Source organism: Natrix helvetica (assembly GCF_964273705.1).
Source record: "Natrix helvetica genome assembly, chromosome: 8".
In the NCBI taxonomy this organism is placed as follows: Eukaryota; Metazoa; Chordata; class Lepidosauria; order Squamata; family Natricidae; genus Natrix; species Natrix helvetica.
This window is the reverse complement of record NC_138559.1, coordinates 15890594-15912011: the sequence shown is the minus strand read 5'-3', so window position 1 is coordinate 15912011 and position 21418 is coordinate 15890594. Positions and strand designations below refer to the sequence as shown.

The following is a 21418-nucleotide window of genomic DNA, read 5'->3' as shown; positions in this document are numbered from 1 at the left end:
GGCATTGATTCGATTCTGCCACATGAGAGTTTCATTTATTATTGGACTACGATGCCCATACTTCTAGCCAGGTCCTCTTTTATTTCTTCTATAAATGTACATGATGCTCTTTCAGGAATTTGGATTCAAGGATGTTTTGCAAAATGAAAATATCCTCAGGTGATTGTTATCATCACTGTAATATGACTCCATTGTACTGCTATATCAAAACAACATTCTGGTGTCTAATGGAGCTTTGTCAGAGTTTCAATCAGCTGACTTAAAAAAGCTAGCAAAAAGGTATGAAGGCCACAAAATCAATATATTCTGGAGAAGCTGATTTCATGAGCTTTCTGAGAGATAAGTATAAAACATGGGTACATTTGTCTGTCTAAACAGGGTGAGGCGTTTTCTGTGATAGTCTGGGCTGAAAGTGATATATTTTGTGAGCTGCCTTGCTTTGTTTCCAGAACTTTATTACACATCTTCTGCCATCAGGCAATTAAAAAGGGGAATATGGAGGAGATACTGATTCCCTTTAACTTCTTCCAAATTTTCCAATTTTTGTTTCCAAGTTTAGATTATGATATAAGGCCAATGTCAGCTTTTAAAGAGTCCCAGCCTAATGGGTCTTTAGTCTGGAAGCCAGACAATCAGTATTTAAGATATGCTGCCTTTAATATAATGTAATATAAGCTACTGGGATCAGCAGCCTTTGATCATTCTTTCCTTGGCAATTTTGTCTGGACTGATAACCCAAATTCTTTAAAATCTGCTCTCTGATTGCTATATTTGGTCAATGGCAGTGCACAGGGCTTAAATCTTTGTGTATATCTATTTGTGTATATAACTTTTTCAAGTAGCTTAGGAAGGGGTCTGAGCCTATAGTTAACCTTCTATAACAGGGATGAGGATTTGGTAGTCCTCCAGAAGTTGCTGAGCTAGAGCTCTCAGCTTTGTTGTCATCATGGATGAATGAATGAATGAATGAATGAATGAATGAATCACTCAATCAATCAATCAATCAGAACAGAGCTGGAAAGGGACCCTGGAAGTCTTCTAGTAGTGCAATCCCGTGCTCAAGCAAAAGACCCTATACAACTCGTGTCTCTTTCATCCCTCTGTTGTGGCTCCCTGTCCCTCAAAATATGTGTCACAACTGCCAATGTGTCACACCTGCCAGCACACAATTTATTGAGCTTTTTGACCCCCAGTAGGCCAACCATGGATAAATCCAAGAAAAGAAAAGTTTCAGAAGAAAACAACTTTTAATTCAAATACATATAATAGTTTTGTGGGTGGTCAGGAAATAGTCAGGTGCAGGAAGGATTTTGTGGCTCCCAGTGTTTTTTTTCTGTGGGAAATGGGTCCCAAATGTCTCTTTGAGTGTTTAAGGTTGCTGCCCTATACCATTTCACACAAATGACTTCCAATCTTTTCTTTAAAAACCTCCAGTGACCCACAACTCCTGAAGGCATCTTCTGTTCCACTGGTTAATTGTTCTCACTCTTAGGAAGCTTCTCCTTAATTCCAGGTTGCTTCTCTCCTTGATTAGTTTCCATCCATTGCGTTTTGCCCCTGGCACATATCAGATGGGCTTCTTGCATTGAGGAATATTAATAACAGAAGGACTTTATTTTTTTCAACAGGGAAACCAAATAGAATTGCATTTTTCCATTTCTGTTTCTATGCTTAGCTGCTATCATTAGTTCCCCAGGTTCTACCGCCACTTGGTGTTTATTCTGAAATAGGACAAGCTGCTTCTATATTAAGCCTGGCATTTATGCACATAAAACTATTGCACTAGAGATGCTGATGGTTTTGATCCATCCTCCAGTTTATTTTAAGGCTAAATGGAGCCAGAGAAACTTCAATGTAGGAAAAGCTTTCAGTGCCCTTCCATTTACTTAATACATACCTGCCTTTTGCCCAAGACAGGCTCCCTGATGACCTGACAGATTCTCCAAAGCTAAGCAGGGTCAGACCCGATTAGTATTTAGAAGGGTAGCAATTTCAGGACTGTAGATTAGATTGACATCTCCAAAACTATGCAAGAAAAAAAAGCAACGGCAAGCTATGTCTACAATGCTGCCAAAGAAACTAGATGGATATGTCTCTATAGACATCAGGAGTTAAGCTTAATTTGACAGAGGCTTTTGGTTTTTTTTTAATCCAGTAGGCAGTCCTCGACTTACAATCATTTGTTGAGTGACTGAAGTTACAACAGCTCTGAAAAAAGGTGACTTATGACTGTTTTTCATACTTATGACCATTGAAGCATCCTCATGGTCACCTGACCAAAATTCAGATACATGGTAACTGACTCATATTATTGATGGTTGCAGTGTCTCAAGGTCATGTGATCTCTTTTTGCAACCTGACAAGCAAAGTCAATGTAGAAGTCAGATTTACTTAACAACTGTGTTACTAGCTTAAAAACTGCAGTGATTAACAAGCACTGTGGCAAGAAAAGTTGTAAAATTAATAGTTGTCTTGCTTAGCAATGGGAATTTTGGTTCTATTATGGTCATAAATTGAGTATTTTATAGCATTCTCTTCTGCAGCCTTTCTATTTCTATTAAATACCAGGGGAAGATATCATAAACCAAGTTCTCCTTTCGAAAAAATTTTTAATAGTGGTGTTATAGGGATGTTTTCTCTTTTTGTTTTAATTCAAAGAAATCTTCTAGCATGTTTTTCCATTCGTAAATGTGGCAGAAATTTCTGAATGGTTCTTTCAGCTTGGATGTGAAAAATAAAATCCATTTAGCATCCTTGTGTTCTATAGAACTTTATTCTGATTGTTAAAATATACTGGGGCTTGCCACTTTTTAAAACAAAAGCCAGAAGCAAATAAGGAGGAAACAAATCACAAGACATATCACTCCATGGGAATTTCAGCGTTAAAAACTTCCTCACTATGAGGTTGGGACATTGTCTTGGAAAATGGCTTTGGAAAGCCAAAGGGGAAAGGCGGAAAGAAAACATCTTCCTCTCAGAAACCTCCGCTCTAGTTGACTCCTGAACCTAACCTCCTGAGAACATCGAAAGTACATCTTGAAATTTTAGAGCTGAACTACTGTGGGACAAGATTTGTGGAAGGTCGGGCCCAAATTTGGCTAGTAACGCCTCATGTTTACCAACACAAACTATGCTATCGTGGTTTCCCAATGACTCCTCTGCTTACAGTCTTCTCTTCAGCCTGAGGGAGTTGTCCAGGGCGATCAACTGGCGTAGGAAACCCCGATTGGGAATAATGCCTCGATGGTCCTTGACGGTCTTTATGGCCTCCACCAAGGTCAAGCGGTGATAAATCATGAGGTAGGCAAGGACCAGGGTAGCTGATCTGCTTACCCCCACGGCACAGTGAACAAGGATTCTCCCTATGGGAAGGAGGTCAATTTAAGAAAATGTCAGTATTAAACATCATGAAGAAATCTGGGGCCAAGTGATTCAGGGGAAGTCATTTATTTCAGACTTTTGTCGGCTTCCCTGACAAAGAACATGATACCAAAGAACCTACATCTTATTAGCTTTCCAGCATAAATTTGAAATAATAATAATAATAATAATAATAATAATAATAATAATAATAATAATTTTATTTGATTAGCCGCAACCCTCTCCCGAAGGACTCGGGGCGGCGTACAATCAAAACGGATAAAAATACACATAAGACAAACATATATACAAAAAGAACAGAGACATATACATATGTGCATGGAGGAGAGTTGACTTATAAGTGAAAGACAGTTAAAAACACAATTTAAAATCCCCTTAAATAAAATTACTAAATTAAAAAACCCATCAGGAGCGATACGAAGTTATGGTTGAGCCAGGCCAGCTATTTGGAAAAGGTGGGTCTTGAGCTTGACACGGAAGGAGCGGAGGTCAGTAGTGGTCCTACTATATATTATGTATATATATATGTATATATTGTAGGAGAAGGAGAGGGATAATCTGGGGATAGAGTCAAGAGAGGAATCAACCTGCAATCTATGTTCCCACAAGTGATCCCAGTCCAACCCTTCTTTAATTAACTCTTATCTAGCACCAATTTAGTGCTGAACATTAGTTGACTAAATTCTTGTTATAGGTTATGAGCAATAAATCAGCTTAACTGGAATTTAATGTGTAGTCCTGATTCTTTACACCTGTTTACATGGTCACCCAATTCACAAACTGACTCTTGGCAGTTTCTGTAGAATTGCAAACCAGAAACACAAATCACAACCTATCACCATCGATCCCACGCTACCATCTTTCAGTTTCAAATGATTACAAATGGGATCATCCAATATTCTGACTTTATATCTGGAAGGAAGAATCAACCCTTCAAGGCCTGACAGAACACCAACACATTTGAATTACCCACATCTTAGGGAAAGGGTGAGGGGTAGGCCATTCCAGGTGGCAAGTTCCGAAAGTGAGATGGTACACGTCCTGAATCCCACCAGATGTTTTATAAAGAGGATCCAGAACATGCACATACTGTCAGATCTTGTGGGCTGAGCAAAAGTCTTCTTGGTCATTGACTATTAGCTGTTTAGGCAAGAGCTGAGAATCTAAGAGGATCCCTGTGCTAGCTGCCAGTTCTGCCTGGGGGGAGTGCAACCCCACCGAGAACTACAGATGGAAAATCCCCAGATCCAGATAGTCCTCAACCATTTATTTAATGACTATTTGAAATTACAATATCAGTGAAAGCAGTGGAGGTCACTTATGATTGGTCCTTGCACTTACAATTATTACAGCAGTCATGTGATCAAATTTTTGGTGCTTGGCAACCAATTGTGGGTTGCTCTCGGTTTGGCCTGGATCGGGCGAACCAGCAGTAGTGGCCACAGGAGGCTCCGCCCACCTGCCCGGATGCTTCTGGGCATGCACAGAAGCATCGTGCATGCACGCCAGCGCGCACTGTTGGCAGCCAACATGTATTTACAACTGTTGTCGTATCCTAGGTCATGTGATCATTATTTGTGGCCTCCCTAGCCGGCTTCCGACAAGTGAAGTCAATGGGGAAGCCACTTTTCCTTAACAACCGCAATGATTCACTGAGGACTCGTGGGAAAATGGTTGTAAAATTGGGTGCAACTGGTTTAAGAACCACCTTGCTTAGCAATGTAAATTCTGGTTGAGAGATACCAGCACTGTGCATAGACACGTTCATCATCAGAGGTCCAGTTTGATTTCAAGGAATCCTTACTTTGTAGCTTGCACTCCAATGTTTAAACCTCTCTCACCTCTCCCCATGGCTCTGATTTAGCTAGGGAAAAATGCCTAGAAAGCAAAAAAAAAAGGAGAAGAAAATAGATCTACTAAATACAAATGGATATATTTTGGGAAGTTGCTATAGGCCAAACTCAATCTGGATATACACAACCTGAGAATATGAACTGGATCTCAGCAATGTTGCATTAGAAAGATACTCTATTTTGTAAACAATGGAACATCAATTGATTGTATAGTTTCAATGAGAAACATGCACACATACCGTGTTTTCCCAAAAATAATTTGACCCCCCCCAAAATATGGCCTTGGCCTTATTATTGGGGGGGGGGCTTATCGTTTTGGGGTTGCCGGGTGGCTGCTCTCTTGTGAGTGGGCTCCCGAAGAGCCTGGCACAGCCTCAGGGGCAAACGGCTGTGTGTTACGCTGTCGCAGCAGCGCAACACAGCAGCCATGAGGTGACCACACCCATGAACCACCACTCGGGAACCCCTCTCTCTAGCTGGGCAGAGCGCCACTCACCGACCTAGCGGTTCCCCCCGACTCCCACGGCTTGGCACTTTCGGGATGCCGCTAAGTCAATGAGTGGCACTCTGCCTGGCCAGAGTGGGGAGGGTTGTCCAAGGTGCTTATTTTCAGTGGAAGGGCTCTTATATTTTTGCCCACCCCAAAAATCTGGCATGTCCTTATTTTCAGGACATGTCCTATTTTCAGGGAAACACGGTACTTAATACCTCTTCTAGTCATGAGTTAAGTCACCCTTTCCCATGGACTCACCTTCACTCTTGCTCAGGGCTTTGTGGATGAAATCTGCAGCAGGCTGAAAGTAGGGGCTCATATCGAAGGTGGGCGAGTCGTGTGCCTCAATGCCTAGGTAGCAGATGCCAGTGCCTGCATAATAATCTGCGCCTCCCCGCCACTTGCTGTGAGAAGCATTGAGGATGTGAGTGATGTTCAGTCTGGCCAGCTGAGGTCGGTTGGCTGCTATATCTCTGCATGGAGGAATGATAAAGTAGGGGGTCATTTACAAATTCTCTTGTTCCCAGAATCATTGCTTCTATCCATTCCTTCTCAAGTTTTTTTTTTAACCTGCACTTAGCTGGCCTTTTCTAAAAGAATAAGTGGCGGAGTTTTGCTCAGCCAATTCCTAGCAAGTGGCAGTTTTGCAGTCATGCCTGGGATTGCTGAGGTTCATTTCCTTTTGGGCCAGTTGACGCAGAAGCCCAGAAACCACTGTGCAAAAGATCCTGTCTGATCTGTGAATCCTGCTGCTCTTTGATTATCATTTGATGGAGGAGCCTTTCAGACTGAGCTACGCTATACCTTTTTAATCCAATTGAATGCTGCCCAAATCTTGTGAGAGTCTCTCCTTTGTCCTGGAGATAGCAAATGAACCTCCTGTGCACCCAGCAGCTGTTATGACAATTCTCTCTTCTATCAGTGTCTTCCTCCCCCTGAATTTGCCCTGAGATATCTGCCCCAGTGACTAATGCTAGAACCGGTGGTGATAGAATCATGCTCCCTAATTATGTCGCGTTATATATTTAACAAGTGATTTGTGGCGATATGATACAGGCAGTCCTTGATTTAATAACATTGGTTAAGTAACCAAAGTTATGACAGTGCTGACATGATACGCTCTCACGCTTACAGCGTCCCCAATAATCATGTGATCAAAATTCAGGTGCTTGGCAACTAGCATGTATTTATGATGGTTGCAGCATTCTGGGTCATGTGATCATCATTTATAAGCTTCTTATGTCAGTTTTGTACAACAAAATCGCAAGGAAAGACAGGCTCATTTAATGACTGTGACAAAAAAGGCAGTAAAATCAGATGCAATCACATCTGATAGCCCATTTAATGACCGCCTCATTTAGAGATGAGATTCTGGTTTCAATTGTGATGGTAAGGTGGGAGCTACCTGTAGGTTCTTTCTTTTCCTTTCCCCATCTGAATCCTTTCCCTAATCATTACTACGTTGCCCCCTTTGCTTCTTCCCCACCTCCTGGAAGCGGTCCGTCTCCAGTATTAGAATCAATACGTACTGATCTCCCAGGTAAAGTCCTGGCCAAACCTCATCCACATGGTTACAGGCAGTCTTCCCCGTGTACAGGAGCCTCTCGAGCTCAAAAACACTAAGGATGGGGTGGCTGACGGTGTCATCATGCGTCCTCCAGACAGGAGGTCTGGATGTATTCCTGGAGAACTGAGACATGGGTGCCACTGTGGCCCCCGTTGCATCCTGGGCTGCTACAGGGGGTTGGGCTGGGGCCCAGACAGGATTTCTGCTACGGCCACCACCCACGGTCGGTTTCTAGTCTGAAAAAGAAAGAAGACCGGCATCAGAAGCATCATCTCATGAGATTCTCTTTTAAGAAGATTCCTTCTTCCGCCACCCGCAGTGTTTATTTTTCATTATTGATTTATTATGAAATTTATTTGGCACCCATCTCGTGTCCAACAACCCTTACAATATAAAACGTCAAAAAAAAAAATTAAAACCATCAGTTATAAAATAGCCAAGCTGATAAAAGTAGATAACATCATTAACACAAGATGGCAAAGGAGAGAGTAGGATTAGATTTTAATTAGTCAACCACCTCCAGTATGAAGTTTCCCCCATTGGGTCTCCAAGCCATCTGGCAAAGCCAGGTCTTAAGCCTCTCACGAAAAGTCAGGATGATGGGGAGCCTGTCTCACCTCAGGGGATAAGATGTTCCAGAGGGCAAGAGCCACGACACAGAAGGATCTTCTCCGGGATTCCTGCCAGACCAAATTACTTGGTTGACAGGGTCTGCAATATGCCCCTTGAGTTACAGCTCAATTAGCCCTCATATCAGTGTGTGTGTGTGTGTGTGTGTGTGTGTGTGTGTGTGTAGAATATTCTAACATAGCAGAGGGCTGGAAAATTTCAGGGGCTGCAAGTGAAGCTACAGCCAGAGGTCACTTTAACATACAAGGGATAGGAAGGGCTGGTGAACTCAGAAATGGTCACTTTTTGTTAATGGCCTAAAGTTCCTGGGAACGGGTAGCCAAAAAATCTACTAAGTGCATAAGTAAATGAATGAATGTTTGGCTAATAGTAGTTTTCATGCAGGGTTCAAGCGCTAAGTTAAAATGTAGGTTCTTTCCACTAAAGAAACCAGCTTCCTTCTACATCACAAGTTTAAATAACAGTAGTCCTCAACTTACAACCACAATTGAGTCCAGCATTTCTGTTGCTAAGTGAGATATTTGTTAAATGAGTCCCCCCCTGCTCTTTCTTGCCACAGTTGTTAAGTGAATAACTCAGGGTTGAAATGCTACCGGTTCTGAACGGTTCGCTAGAACCGGTAGCAAAAAATGCTAAGGTTCACCCGAACCAGTAGTTTAAAAAAAAGTTTTAAAAAGTGAAATAAAAACACGTTCTGTGACGCTCAGCTGTGCCGTGAGATTCTTGGAACTTTTCCCCCCACTTTTTATAGCATTTTTTTTTACTACCGGTTCAGGCAAATAGGTAGTAAAAAAAATGCTTTAAAAAGTGAAAAGAAAAGATGCTAAAGAAGGCAGTTGTTAAGTGGGTCATGTCCCATTTTCCAACCTTTTTGCCACGGTTGATAAGGGAACCACTACATTTGTTAAGTGAATCATGTGGTCGGCTTCTCTGATTGACTTTGCTTGTCAGAAACGCCTTAGAAAGGTTGCAAGCAACAATCCCAGGACTCCAAGGATTGCTGCAACCATCATAAATACATGCCAGTTGCCAAGCACCCAAAGCTACGGCTATGGGGATGCTTCAACAGTCATAAGTGTGTGAACTGGTCATAAATCACCTTTTTCAGCAAAATTATCTTTGAATGATTATTAAAGAAATGGTTGTTGGTCAAGGACTACCTGTAGTTAGCTTGATTTTTCAGCAATCTTTTTGTCTACAAATGTCTTGGATTCTGTAATGTAGTAGAAGTTGTGAATGCCCCAACACTGGAAGTCTTTAAGGAGATGTTGGATAGCCATCTGTCTGAAACGGTATAGGGTTTCCTGCCTAGGCAGGGGGTTGGACTAGAAGACCTCCAAGGTCCCTTCCAACTCTACTATTGTATTGTATTGTATTGTATTGTATTGTATTGTATTGTATTGTATTGTATTGTATTGTATTGTATTGTATTTCTACAGTTCTGTTTCCTAACACAGCCCTGTATCTTGGAAAAGAATCTAATGCTGGAACAGTGGAAGGGAAAGAGAAGAACAGAAGGACCAACAGCAAGGTGGATGGACTAAGTTACAATGGTGATGAGTGAACCATTGAGAGATGGGTTAGGGATAGATCCTCATGAAGAAAATCTATCTAGCTACTAGGAGTTGAAAATGATTTGATGGCATACAATCAATCAATCAATAAAACTGTATATTTCATGTTTCACATGTTTCACACTAGAAGACCTCCAAGGTCCCTTCCAACTCTACTATTGTATTGTATTGTATTATATTATAGTGTAGCACAGTGCTTTATGTACTGGGCTAGAAAAAGGGACTTCTCTTCTGCAAGCAGAGAAGTCCACCAGACACATTAAGTATTGCACTCTCTCCTGGCCTTGGGCCCTGGCAAATGCTCAGTATTGATGCCCTTGTAAGCAATCTCAGCTCCTGCACTTATCATTAGATACATCCAGCTTATAGATGATTGAGGCATTCTTTGAGCATAAAAACAGGAAGTCATAAAAAGAGAATGTTTTTGTCAGATAGAAGAATTGGAACAGGTCTGATCTTCAAAAGATCTATAAGATATGCTGACAACCTAGGCTAAAAAAAAAGAAAAAATCCCGCGATGTCCTTAACATATTGCTAAAGTGAAGGCTGATCAAAAAACTAAATACTTTCTGTTGAATCCTACAGAATGACTATTTTTCAGTCTTGTCTGTTTCCATCTACTAACTATCTTCTTTCAACTCCATGTGGAGTTGCTGCTGCCCAATTTTAGCCTTGTCTTCTGTTAAAACAAACAGACAAGATGAACCTTAAATGCCACCTCTGGACATATCGGTGGGTTTTTCTAACATTTTGCATTAGCTTTAATGAGATTGACATGAAGGTGGGAGGGCTCTTTTCTCTTCATTCCTGAACTGGTGAAGTTGAACGAATCAGGATCTGTGCAGGTTCAGCTGTTGCTTTCCTTCAAAATGAGATTTTGCCAGTGCAGTTATGCCAGTATGAGGATTGCCAGGGCAGAATGTACATGAAAAGGCCTGGCAGGTGCTAACACTTTAGACAGAGAGCTAAGAGCAGTGGAGGAGAAAAGCTAAGAGCTAGGGAGGAGAAGAAATTGTGTTTTCCTCCTGATGTTAACTCTATGTCTTGTAACAATGTTGATTTCTTTTGTGGCAAGACCTGGAGAAGACTTTGAAGAAACCCATTGAATTCCAGGAAGGGGAGACTTCTATAGATCCTGGTGTCAGGCCTGTAGTTATGTTCTTTTTAGGATCTTTGGCCTGCCACATTTTCTTATAATTTCCTATGCTGTTTCATTAGTGTAGTAGTTGGGAGGGGGAATAGAAAGGAGTAGGATTGTAGAATGTATTGTTGACATTCTTTTATAGAAGCTCAAGGTCATCTTTTGTCTCCGCACCTCGACACCTGACCGGAACCAGAGGGGTGTAGATGCCAGCGTGGAAGATGATGATTGGAACATGTGATTGATTTGTGGGTGTGGGGATAGATCATGAACTTTCAACTGCGTGGAATTCCAGGATGCAAGTCAGAGTTGGAATTTTTCCATAGAGGTGCTAACTTGCCTGTAGAATAAGTTGGACCTTTAAGGATGTTTTTGCCTTGGACAATGATTTAATTCTGCATGGTATTTAGAACCCTAACACCTGGCTTGCTATATTTGGTCAGAAATGGCAGCCAGTGATACAAATGCAAGCTTAGAGAGTCAATTCCTGACTTTTTCACTTAATAAAGAATGGCGTAGTAGTGTTAAGGAAAATTCACTTGAGTTCATGAAGAAACACTCTTGAATATTTACTGAACCTGGTTATTAGATTTTCTGAATCCACATGAATCATAAACTAACCAAACAGGCATGGTTCACCCAGCAGGCTAAGCAAAAAAACCAAAACAAAAACAGAACATTAATGCAGACTTATGCAAATTTATCTACCTCAACTTATTAGGTTAAAGATATGGCATCAACATAGCTAGAGGGATTTCAGGTGCTGCATCAGCAAACTTGTGTCCTTGGGTTGTTTTAAATGTAAACTTCCATAATCCTTGATCACAACCAACATTAGCCTAGGCCAGGGAAGTGCAATTTGAAAGGGTAGGCTCATGGTAGGCTCAGGAAAAAAAAAAGCCCAAAATCAGGGCCAAGAAGTCAGAAGAAAAATAAATAAATCTATGTTATTCCTCTCATGTGATTTAGTTTCTTTTCATCTTAAATTACATTAAAAGTCCAATGGCAGCTTTTATAGGTCTTCTGAAGAGTATGACTCAAGACATAGAGTTATCTACCCTTAACTGGACCAAACGTTGTTTGTGATAGAGTCTGTAAAACATCTTTTTGCACAATCAGCTTCCGAATAACAGAAGACAGCTCCCTTGCTTTTCAGTGGGGGGAATCTGGGATCATTCAATGCTCACCTGGGAACTTAGTTGATAATGTTTCCAGAGAATGCGTGAAGTCATACGGGAGACAGATAACTCTGGAATGTGAGGCATTCTGTTTTCTCCCTGTTAAATGACCCCATCCAACCTCCATAGAACCAGAAATGTAAAGAATTCTGATCATTCTCAGTTTAAAAATTGTGCCAAATAATCACATCATGATAAATCAGCCAAAGACTACTGTTGTTACTGAGGATATATGTAATTCTTTCCCTAGTTCCCCAATTACTAGCATTTCTCCACTGTTCCCAGCCGCCTCTTTTCCATGCTTGGAAGACATTCAACGATCCATTTCTCATTTCTCTCCATCAGCCAAAACCAGGTTAATGGAATTGGTGAGTATAATCCACATTTTAGTAATGGAGACCATCTGGAGATGTTGATGTGTGTTTATTTATAAATGAAATCCATGGGCTGCCCAACTCAGAGTGTTTCTGGGTGGTGCATAAGATAAAAACAATCCAATATGATACAAAGAAAAGAAGACAAGGACCCAGAGATCCATACACTAAAACAAGCTAACAAAATTTCCATAGCAACCCAAACTTCCTTACTAAGGGCCTGGAGAAAAAAGGAAGATCTTTCAAGTTTGTTGAAAGTGCAACAGGGTAAGAAAATTTCAAACCTCTGGGAGGTGGTATTCCAGAGGGCCGATGCCATGGCTGAGATAACTTGCCACCTAGGTCTCTTCAGATGACATAGTTTTAATGATAAGTACTACATCATGACTACTTTGTCAGAGTTATCAGACAGGCACAAATCTTTAGGAATATTCTAAACCACTTAATCACACTTCTACAACATAGTTGTTCTAATTTATCAAACATTCTTGGATACTGTAAAGGTCCGTGCTGTTCTCTCTATGTGGACAATGAGAACTGAAACTGGCACATCTCTACAGAAACTTGTGAGTGAATTCTTAATGAAGGTTAAGTGTTTGCTTTTAAAGCAGCATTTTTTTTGCATCAACATTCAGCTCCCAAATTATAACAGATGTCTTTTGAACAGTATCTTCTGCAGCAAGTCATATATTTGTTTATTCATTATTCTAAAGCAAGTTCAAACCAGTGACCATTGCAACATGCCAAGCATTTGGGTGTATCTTCAGCTCCACCTTTCCTTCTGTTCCACAGTGTTGTACGTGCCAGGCATTTCTCTTTTAACAATCCCTGTGGATCATTAGCAGAGAAAAAAATACTGACTTTTTCCTCCCCGTTGTTTGCCTCGCTTCCTACTCCTACACTGCCATGCGTGCAGGCGAAGAAGCCATCTTTCCATCCAGTGCATTACACAAGGTTCTTTTGCAAGCATAGAGTACCTGATTCAGGGATTGTCTGATCTATCTGTACAATCATGGTGTATGGGAGTCCATTCAAAGTTTCATTTTACGTAGGCAGAATAACAATGTACAATTTGGATTAGGGGCATCTTGTCTTCAGTGTTCAATTCAACCTCTGGACAGTCAGAGGTCTTTACCTTCTTCACCCTTCTGCCACCACTTTGCTCCTCCTGCAATGGTCTCTGTCTCCTGGCCCAATGTTCATTTCAAATATATAAGGGCCCTTTGGGCTCCAACAGGCATTAAGGGAACAGGGAAGTCACTGAGGACTGTGAAGGCTGAGATGGTTAGGAATGAAATCAATTCCTTCATGCTTAGAGATAAGGAGATGTCGGAGGAACATGACCTACAAAAGTCCAGGTATCTGTCAAAATGATCTACATTCCTTTCTGAATGAAGTTGTTTAAAGGGATGACTAAGATCACAATTGCTGGACTACCATCCAGGCTCAGATCTTTGTCCCTCTCCTTGACCATCCTTGACCTTTCAACGCAACTAAATCCGTTCAGCCCCAGCGGGATGAAAACATGCACGACGCAGAAAGCTCTCCTTCTCCTGGCAGCTTCTCAGAGGCAAGATAATCAGACATAGACGCCTTTGGCCCTGAGGAGGAGGGGAACGATCAATTCTGCATGCTTGGCAGTCAACAAAGAGAGAAAAGCAGAACATGAGGCAGGAGGCAGCCCAGTTCCCTTACCTTTGTCAAAGCGGCGATGTTGTTTTTGTTTCTCAGGCGGCTGGCAAATCTAGCCAGCCCTTTCTCCCCTTCTCCGTACGGCTGTTGCTGCTGTTATTGCCGCTCCCAATGTTATGGCTGCAAGGAGGAAAAAAGGCTGCAGTCTTCACGTCTATTTTAAGCCCTGGCATGTCCAGGGGCACATTTGTTTCCTATCCAACAATGGATGGGAGAGGGAGGGAGGGAGAGAGAGAGAGAGAGAAGGCAGCATAGAGGCGGTTGCTTTGATTTGGAGACACGTGGAAGCACAGACCACACAGGAGAAGCATAGCTATCCTCCCATCCACTGTGTGTTTCCAAGTGTGTGGGCTTCCCCCAGCTGGCTCAACAGGAGAAATGCCCTTTGCAAAGCATTCCTGGGAAGTTTACATGAAAGTATACAAATGATGGTGGGCCCATTGTCTGACAGCGAAGTGGGCACTTGAAGGTGACCGCAAAGGGCAAATTCAAGCTAGGTCTTGGTTGCTAGGTTAGGTTTGAAGTTAAGTGGGGAGAGCCTGTTTCGGTTAACAAAACAGGACTACAAAAAAAATTGAGAGAAAGGTTGAAAAGTGTCACAGATTTCCAAACAACCTGGAATGAGAATTTCCTTTGTGTTCTTCTTACCCTCCGTCTCAAGGGTGAAATCCAGCAGATTCTGACAGGTTCCGGAGAACCGGTAGTGGAAACTTTGAGTAGTTTGGAGAACTGGCAAATGCCACCTCTGGCTGGCCCCAGAGTGTGGTGGGAATGAAGATTTTGCAATATCCTTCCCCCAGGAGTGGGGAGGGAATGGAGATTTTTGTAGTATCCTTCCCCTGTCACTCTCACCAAGCCACGCCTACAGAACTGGTAGTAAAAAAAAATGTATTTCACCACTGCTCAGTCTGATGAACATGACATTATTTTAATTTTTGCAAAGGAATATTCAGGTGAAATTATCATGGCTGAATGCAGAGATCTTCCACTAGCATTTAGTATAAGGTGAAGAATGCAGATTTTCTCTTGTATAACTACAGTATCTCTTTAAGGTTGGGCAGCCTCTCTAGCGTTCAAATCTTCCATAGAAATATAAATAAGACAGAACGGTCCCTATGGATCTTTTTCAGATCAGTAAGTACAAGCTTCTGTAGAAACTGAAAATTGATGGAGAAATGTGCAATTAGAAACCAGCTTTTGTTATTTTGCAACAATAAAATTTGCCATCCCGTCATCCCTAATGTTTCTTTTCATTAGGCTACAAAATGCTTATTGTGCTAAGTGATTTTGGACAAAACCTGGATTTGTATCTTTTCCATGTTCTTAATATGGCACATGTAACATAAAAGATTTTTAATATCCATGTTGACAATGACTTTATCATACAACAAATATCCATGACATCTAAATCTCATGTTATGAGCTTCTAACTCCAAAAGCAGCATCCACTCTTCCATACAAACCAAACAGTAAGCTGAAAAATATAATCACAATTCAGGTAAATCCAATGCCCCTCTTTCTTCTGCATCTTGTAAACACCCTGTGTATAACTTGGCACACAATTTTTCTCCTTGCCACACACGTTTAGGTATATCCTTCTGCCATGGATTAAATGGTGCATCAGTTGTCAAAAGAGATATTGTCGCAAATAAAAACATCATTCTAGGCAAGATATTCCCCCCAACAATGACAGTTGTAGTTTCTCCCATCTTAACATGCTTTTTAAAAATGTCATTCCATGCCTTAACACTATTTTGAAATAACATACATATTTGTCATTGTTCTTTTCAGTCTTAAAACCTCTTTTATTCATCACTTCTGTTTGATTTTCTTTTTTTCACATTTTCTGTGAAAAAGTATTCAACTTCTGCTTGCATAATCTTTAAATCTGCTAGTGCATTAAATTCTTTTAATTTACCCATTCATATTTTAATTTTAAAGGATCTTCTAAAACCAAAATAAATAAGAGAGGCTACTGTAGGCTACTGTAGGCATCACTGTCCTGTCCCTTTTTCTGTAACATTTGTTGGATTTCTGTTAACAATGATTTGTGCTTTCTCTGAAGTGTAAGTTGATCTTACCTATTTTATAAGGTTATCTCCAAAATTAATATCTTCCAAAACCTTGAACGAGAAAGCCCAGTTTAAAGTGTCAAAGACCTTCTTTGCATCAAAAAAATAATAATGTGGCTTGCTTTTCAATATGTTGCTCCAAATATTCCAGAATGTCCAACATATTTCTAACATATTGTCCTTGAATGGTCTTTTAGGCAAAAAACCAATTGGATCTTCATTATACAATATATTATACAATATTTTCAGTCTATCAGCTATAATTGTTGTGAACAACTTGTAGTCATTCTTCAATAATGATATCAGCCTAAAGTTTCTTGTTAAAGTCAACTCTTTGGAAACTTTAAACAAATTAAAGAAAACTTTTGGTAATTTGACCCCCTGCCCAGGCAGGAAACCCTATACCATTTCAGACAAATAGCTATCCAACATCTTCTTAAAGACTTCCAGTGTTGGGGCATTCACAACTTCTGGAGGCAACTTCTGTTCCACTGATTCATTGTTCTAACTGTCAGGAAGTTTCTTCTCAGTTCTAAGTTGCTTCTCTCCTTGATTAGTTTCCACCCATTGCTTCTTGTTCTACCCTCAGGTGCCTTGGATAATAGTTTGACTCCCTCTTCTTTGTGGCAACCCCTGAGATATTGGAAGACTGCTATTATGTCTCCCCCTCTAGTCCTTCTTTTCATTAAACTAGACATACCCAGTTCCTGCAACCATTCTTCATATGTTTTAGTCTCCAGTCCCCTAATCATCTTTGTTGCTCTTCTCTGCATTCTTTAAGTGACTTTGAAAAATCAAACTAATCCAATCAAGTTTAATGCTAACCAAACATTGCATATTTGGCAAATACATTCAGTTATTTAATCTGAATGTATTTGGGGTGAACACCCTTCAAATGCTGTGGGAGTATGAATGGATTTCCAGAACAAATTGCAGACTACAAGACCATTTGTGCTTTAGTTTGAGATGCAGACAGTACAGGCTCATCTCCACCGATTGCACCTGTGTTCAACACAGAGCATAAAAACATCCTGTAGAAAGTACAGCCCCACAACACAGCCCTTTCAGCAGTTTCCAAGGAGGCTCCACACCCATTTGAATTACTCAGTTGACCCTGAGGACACAGACCAACCTACAAGTGGTCTCAACGACTCTCTAAAAGAATGCAAATGACCACTTGTCTGCAAGGAATATAAATCCTTCCATTCCACACCATGCAGTCAGAGTTGAAGAAGTTTCTTGGATGAGGAGCGAAGTCTCTTCAAAGAAAAGACCTCCAACTCTGTAATTCTATATTCTAAAAACAATAAAATCCAAGCTGCCTCTTGAAAAAGCACCTTGGGACAACCGTGACCTGGATGACTGAGAATCTCCATAGACATTCAGTTATTTAATATGCCTGGAAAAATATATGAGGCAGACATGACCTCTAATGGAAGATAATAAAATGTCTGCTTTGTTAATGCTGGGTCTGATCAATGATGGGAGAGTGTGTTGCAGCACAGATGCAGTTAAATGCAGAACGAGTGTACAATCTAAGATCCACTGTAAGTCAAAGAACTTACGCTGTGCTAATACCACAAGTGAGAAAATTATGGCTTCTAAGCCTTCTCTAATTCTGCACTTGAATTTTGGTATTCAATTACCCCAGATCCGTAATGTGGTTTCCTGTCATTTTCATATGGGGAAAATAACGCACTAAAAATAATGATGTCAACCTTAAAATAGGCACAGCACAATTAAAACAGAAGCGAGAACAAGAAAAAAAAACATTTCCATTGTCAGTCATGTGACGGGCACCATCATTTTACATACTAAGCAAAACGTTAGGCTGCCCCCTGGCTACCCAAAAATTATTGGTCTTTGACTTACAGCATTGCACCCTGTTGGGAGCTATTGAAAAATCCTGCACCCTGAGCTGAAGTATAATTAAGCAGAAGTAAGAACACTAGGATGATTATAAATCCAGCTTGCTTTATTAACTGTATTTGTAGGCACCATTCTAATCTGTCAGATTATCCTGGGTGAGTAATCCTAGCCAGACTGGCTAATCCCCTTCTGCTCTATGCTTTTATTTCTCTGGTAGAGTCAAAAGGCTGCTTTTCTGCACCTTGGACTCTTGTCAGCATACTGCTTATATTCAGGGGGGAAAAAGTTTGTCTAATCCTATCACTCAACTGTAAATCTCCATTTAAAGCTAAGAGGCTTTGAGAAATGAAATTAGGTGGATAAATGTTTTGGCTTCGTGCTGCCAGCTAGCCAGCCAGCCACTTGCTGAATATTTTCACTGACAGGCTTGTATGTTGGATTTTCACTGGATGCTAACTAGGAAAGCTCTGAAAGAGAACCAGCGCCTGCCATTCTCACTGGTTAATGAAAATGGAGGCATTTTGGAATGGCTGGGCAGCTGCATGTCACCAAATGTCAATAGCTTGCCTCCAGAATGAAGGGAAGTCAGGTAGGTGTGAAAATTAAGAGCTATTTCTGTCTCATCCTCCAGCCTTCTCAGTGATGAATAGCTTATCCGCTTTCAGGGAGGGTAGAGAGATGGCTTGCGGGCCATCTGGATCAGGCCATTGTTTTAATTAAATGTTTCTTCTTGGCACGCAGAGGTAGGTCAGGCAGCCAAGAAAGCTCCCCCAGAAGGAGAGAGAGGGATAGGGAGATCAAGAGATAATGTACCCTCTAATGCTGGGCTGCTTGTGTTTCTTAACAAGTGGACAATCCATAATTCTGAAGGAAGAAGAAATAAACCATGGAAGAATACCCGAGAAGATGACTGAGAATATATGTAGGTCATTACTTCCCTTGACCAAGATAAAGCATAAAGACACTGAATATCCATAAATGAAAAACTCATGGATCTGGAACAAAATCATGCTTCTATGTAGTGTAGCAATCTTAATTAAAACATCTGCAAAAACAACTGTTCCATTTGAACGTGGGCCAACCCAGATAAAACGGCTCATTCTTTCCCAAGATTATTGGTTCCATGGCTGAACCTTTCTTACTGTTGAGAAGATTTTGCTAATATCCTGGGATTTTGTTCCATTTGGATGTCCTTGATGAGGATCTCTTCAAATCTGTAACCCTAAGATTATAATTCCGGGTCCTCCATTTTGTGGTGCTATAGACTATATGTGGTAGAAGAAACCCACCATTTTCAGTTTTTGAAAGGCCTCCCAAGTGATGTTGGTGGAAATGAGCAGCAGAAATACCTTTTTAAAAAAAAGAAATCAAAATTTCTTGCCGTTCTTGCCCTCCCCAGGCTTCAGGAAAGCCTCGGGAGCTTGGGGAGGGCAAAAATTCCCCTCCCCTGTGTGGAGGTCACTTGCGCATGTGCGGTGGTGGTGGGTTGCTCACACATGCATCTAATCTCTAAATGAATCAATATGTTCAATAATATATCCCAAGGCAACTGTCAAGGTCTATATTTTCTGATAGGAATGCATGAATCAGAGAGAAATAATTTCAAATGGTTAATTTAGATTTGCATACAAATTCTGACACATAATTTGATTCTGGTTTGGATGTCCAAAAGGGATCATTGAATTGAATTGATTTAGAATCCCAAATAGATGAGAAGAATGCTCAGAAGTCAACTGATCATCAAATCAATGCTTCGAATGAATTTGATGTCTGCAAATTTAGTCTGCAAATCCAGTTGGGTGATTCAGATTTTTTATTTTATTTAGGCAACTTCAGTTTAACAAAATGCAAAGCACCAGTCTCAGGGATGATCCATATATTCAGAAAAAAAAATCTGTCCATTGATTTTTCTCCCTGCTTTAGAATCACAGCACTTTACATAAAGCAGTAAAGTTTTCTCTTGTAGAAAACAGGGATGTCTTGTTCAAAAAAGATGATTGAACTATTGAATAGTTTCTGACGACTGTCACAGCAGAGATCTTTTGGTATATAAGATATAGTTAGAAAGCCAAGTCTTTGGAGCTACTATTCAAGAAATAAATCAGATCAAGGAGACATCCATGCATTTCACATACAAGGCAGTTCAAATGATACCTGGGTTGTCAACTCTCGAAATGACTCTAGCTGAAGCCATATTTTTCTTGCTTTGGTTACTTACTTGCCATACTTAAAGAGGAGAGGGGGACTTATGGAATGGGAATGTTTCCCTCCGATGTGCCAGACATAACAACGATAAGGCTCCTGAGAACCAAGGCCAACTTAATGTGCCCTAGCAATGATATAGGGGAGTGCTGAGAAGTCCACCACCACCTGCTTGGTTGGCTAGCTTGACCTGTGACACAAGGGGGTGGACAGTATCTATTCTTCAATTATACCAAAAACGTGGGAAGTATTCAGTGTTGGTTTTACCTCTGACCTTGCCGATATGATGCACCCAATAAACAGGATTTTTGAGGAAGCCAAGGCCTCCGAGTCTTGAATAATCACTCGGACCCATGACAATGAGAAAGCACTCTTATGCCCCAAGTAGCACCTGGGGCTTCCAAAATAATGATTTTAAAAATACATGGCTGAAATACATTGAGCTTTCGGTGTTCTTGTTTGCGTTTTATGAGATTTCCTGAGAGCATGTTCCATGCTCTCTCAAGATTTCCACATTCATGAATGGCAAAGCCCATCTCAGAGGACCTTGTGTGAAATGTGAAGAGATCACTAGGCGAGATAGCAGGTGTTGTGATATTTTAGAAAATTTGGAGAATCGTTTTCATACATGGGGTATGAAAACACTGCCAGTCCCCATTGTATTCATTTGGCATTACTTATTCTCTAAATTTTTCATGTCAGTATTCTCAGTTATTTCCTTGAGGTTAAATTCTAACAGAAAAACCACATGCTTTTGAGGACCTCCTCAAACAGCTGAAAAAAACAGAGCAGGCATGTATTACAGCACACTTGATTCCCCCATCATGAGATTATTGGATCCACAAATTAAACGATATTTTTAAAATGGCTAGGATCATTTTAGATGAACTGCATCTTGCAAGATTCTGATGTTGTCACTTGAAATCTTGCGAGATTTTGGTGAGGAGCATCAAGTTCTCTTGGGATTTCAAGTGGCTATTTCAGTTTTGTTTTTAAATGGACATCTCTAGATTTACATTCAACAGTGCTCTAATTTCTCTAAGCACTGTGCCCCATATCTTTGTGCACTATCCCATCACATTTGTTTATATATTCCAGACTCTTTCTTGCACCTCCAACAAATATTTGTATGTTTACCATCTATTTGATTTAATTTACGTGATGTTAGGTACCACCTCCATATCTCTTTATATCCATTTTCCTTAACTCTAACTGACATATTCTTATATAATCTTCTATTCCAAATATTTATCCAATCATTATTATTTATTTCTCCCAAATCTGATTACCAAATTAATTTTAAACCTTTTGCCTGCTCTTCTAATTCAGTTAATATTCTATATATTTTCCCTATTCTTCCTTTCTCTATATATTCTTCGTTCAATTCACATT

General features: G+C 40.5%; 1 protein-coding gene and 1 long non-coding RNA gene across 2 annotated transcripts in view; both read right to left on the bottom strand.

Annotated features, from left to right (window-relative positions):
• The window catches only part of LOC309395966, a 478400-nt gene that overhangs the window by 101252 nt on the left and 355730 nt on the right, over window positions 1-21418 (bottom strand). The window lies entirely within an intron of this gene.
• On the bottom strand, window positions 1229-14110 carry DUSP26 (dual specificity phosphatase 26). Its single transcript, XM_081961187.1, has 4 exons — window positions 13887-14110; window positions 7257-7530; window positions 5986-6200; window positions 1229-3362 (listed from the first exon to the last, which is right to left on the bottom strand). Exons 2-4 carry the CDS (start codon window positions 7424-7426, stop codon window positions 3163-3165), a joined length of 585 nt encoding a protein of 194 aa, XP_081817313.1. The 5' UTR covers window positions 7427-7530; window positions 13887-14110; the 3' UTR covers window positions 1229-3162.

Excerpts from the sequence above, each read along its gene's own strand:
- DUSP26 (XM_081961187.1), bottom strand. The coding sequence starts at position 7,426 with ATGTCTCAGTTCTCCAGGAATACATCCAGACCTCCTGTCTGGAGGACG. Across the intron at positions 6,201-7,256 it reads GGACTTTACCTGGGAGATCA|AGATATAGCAGCCAACCGAC; the intron begins GTACGTATTGAT and ends TCCTCCATGCAG. Across the intron at positions 3,363-5,985 it reads AGCCCTGAGCAAGAGTGAAG|GGAGAATCCTTGTTCACTGT; the intron begins GTGAGTCCATGG and ends TCCTTCCCATAG.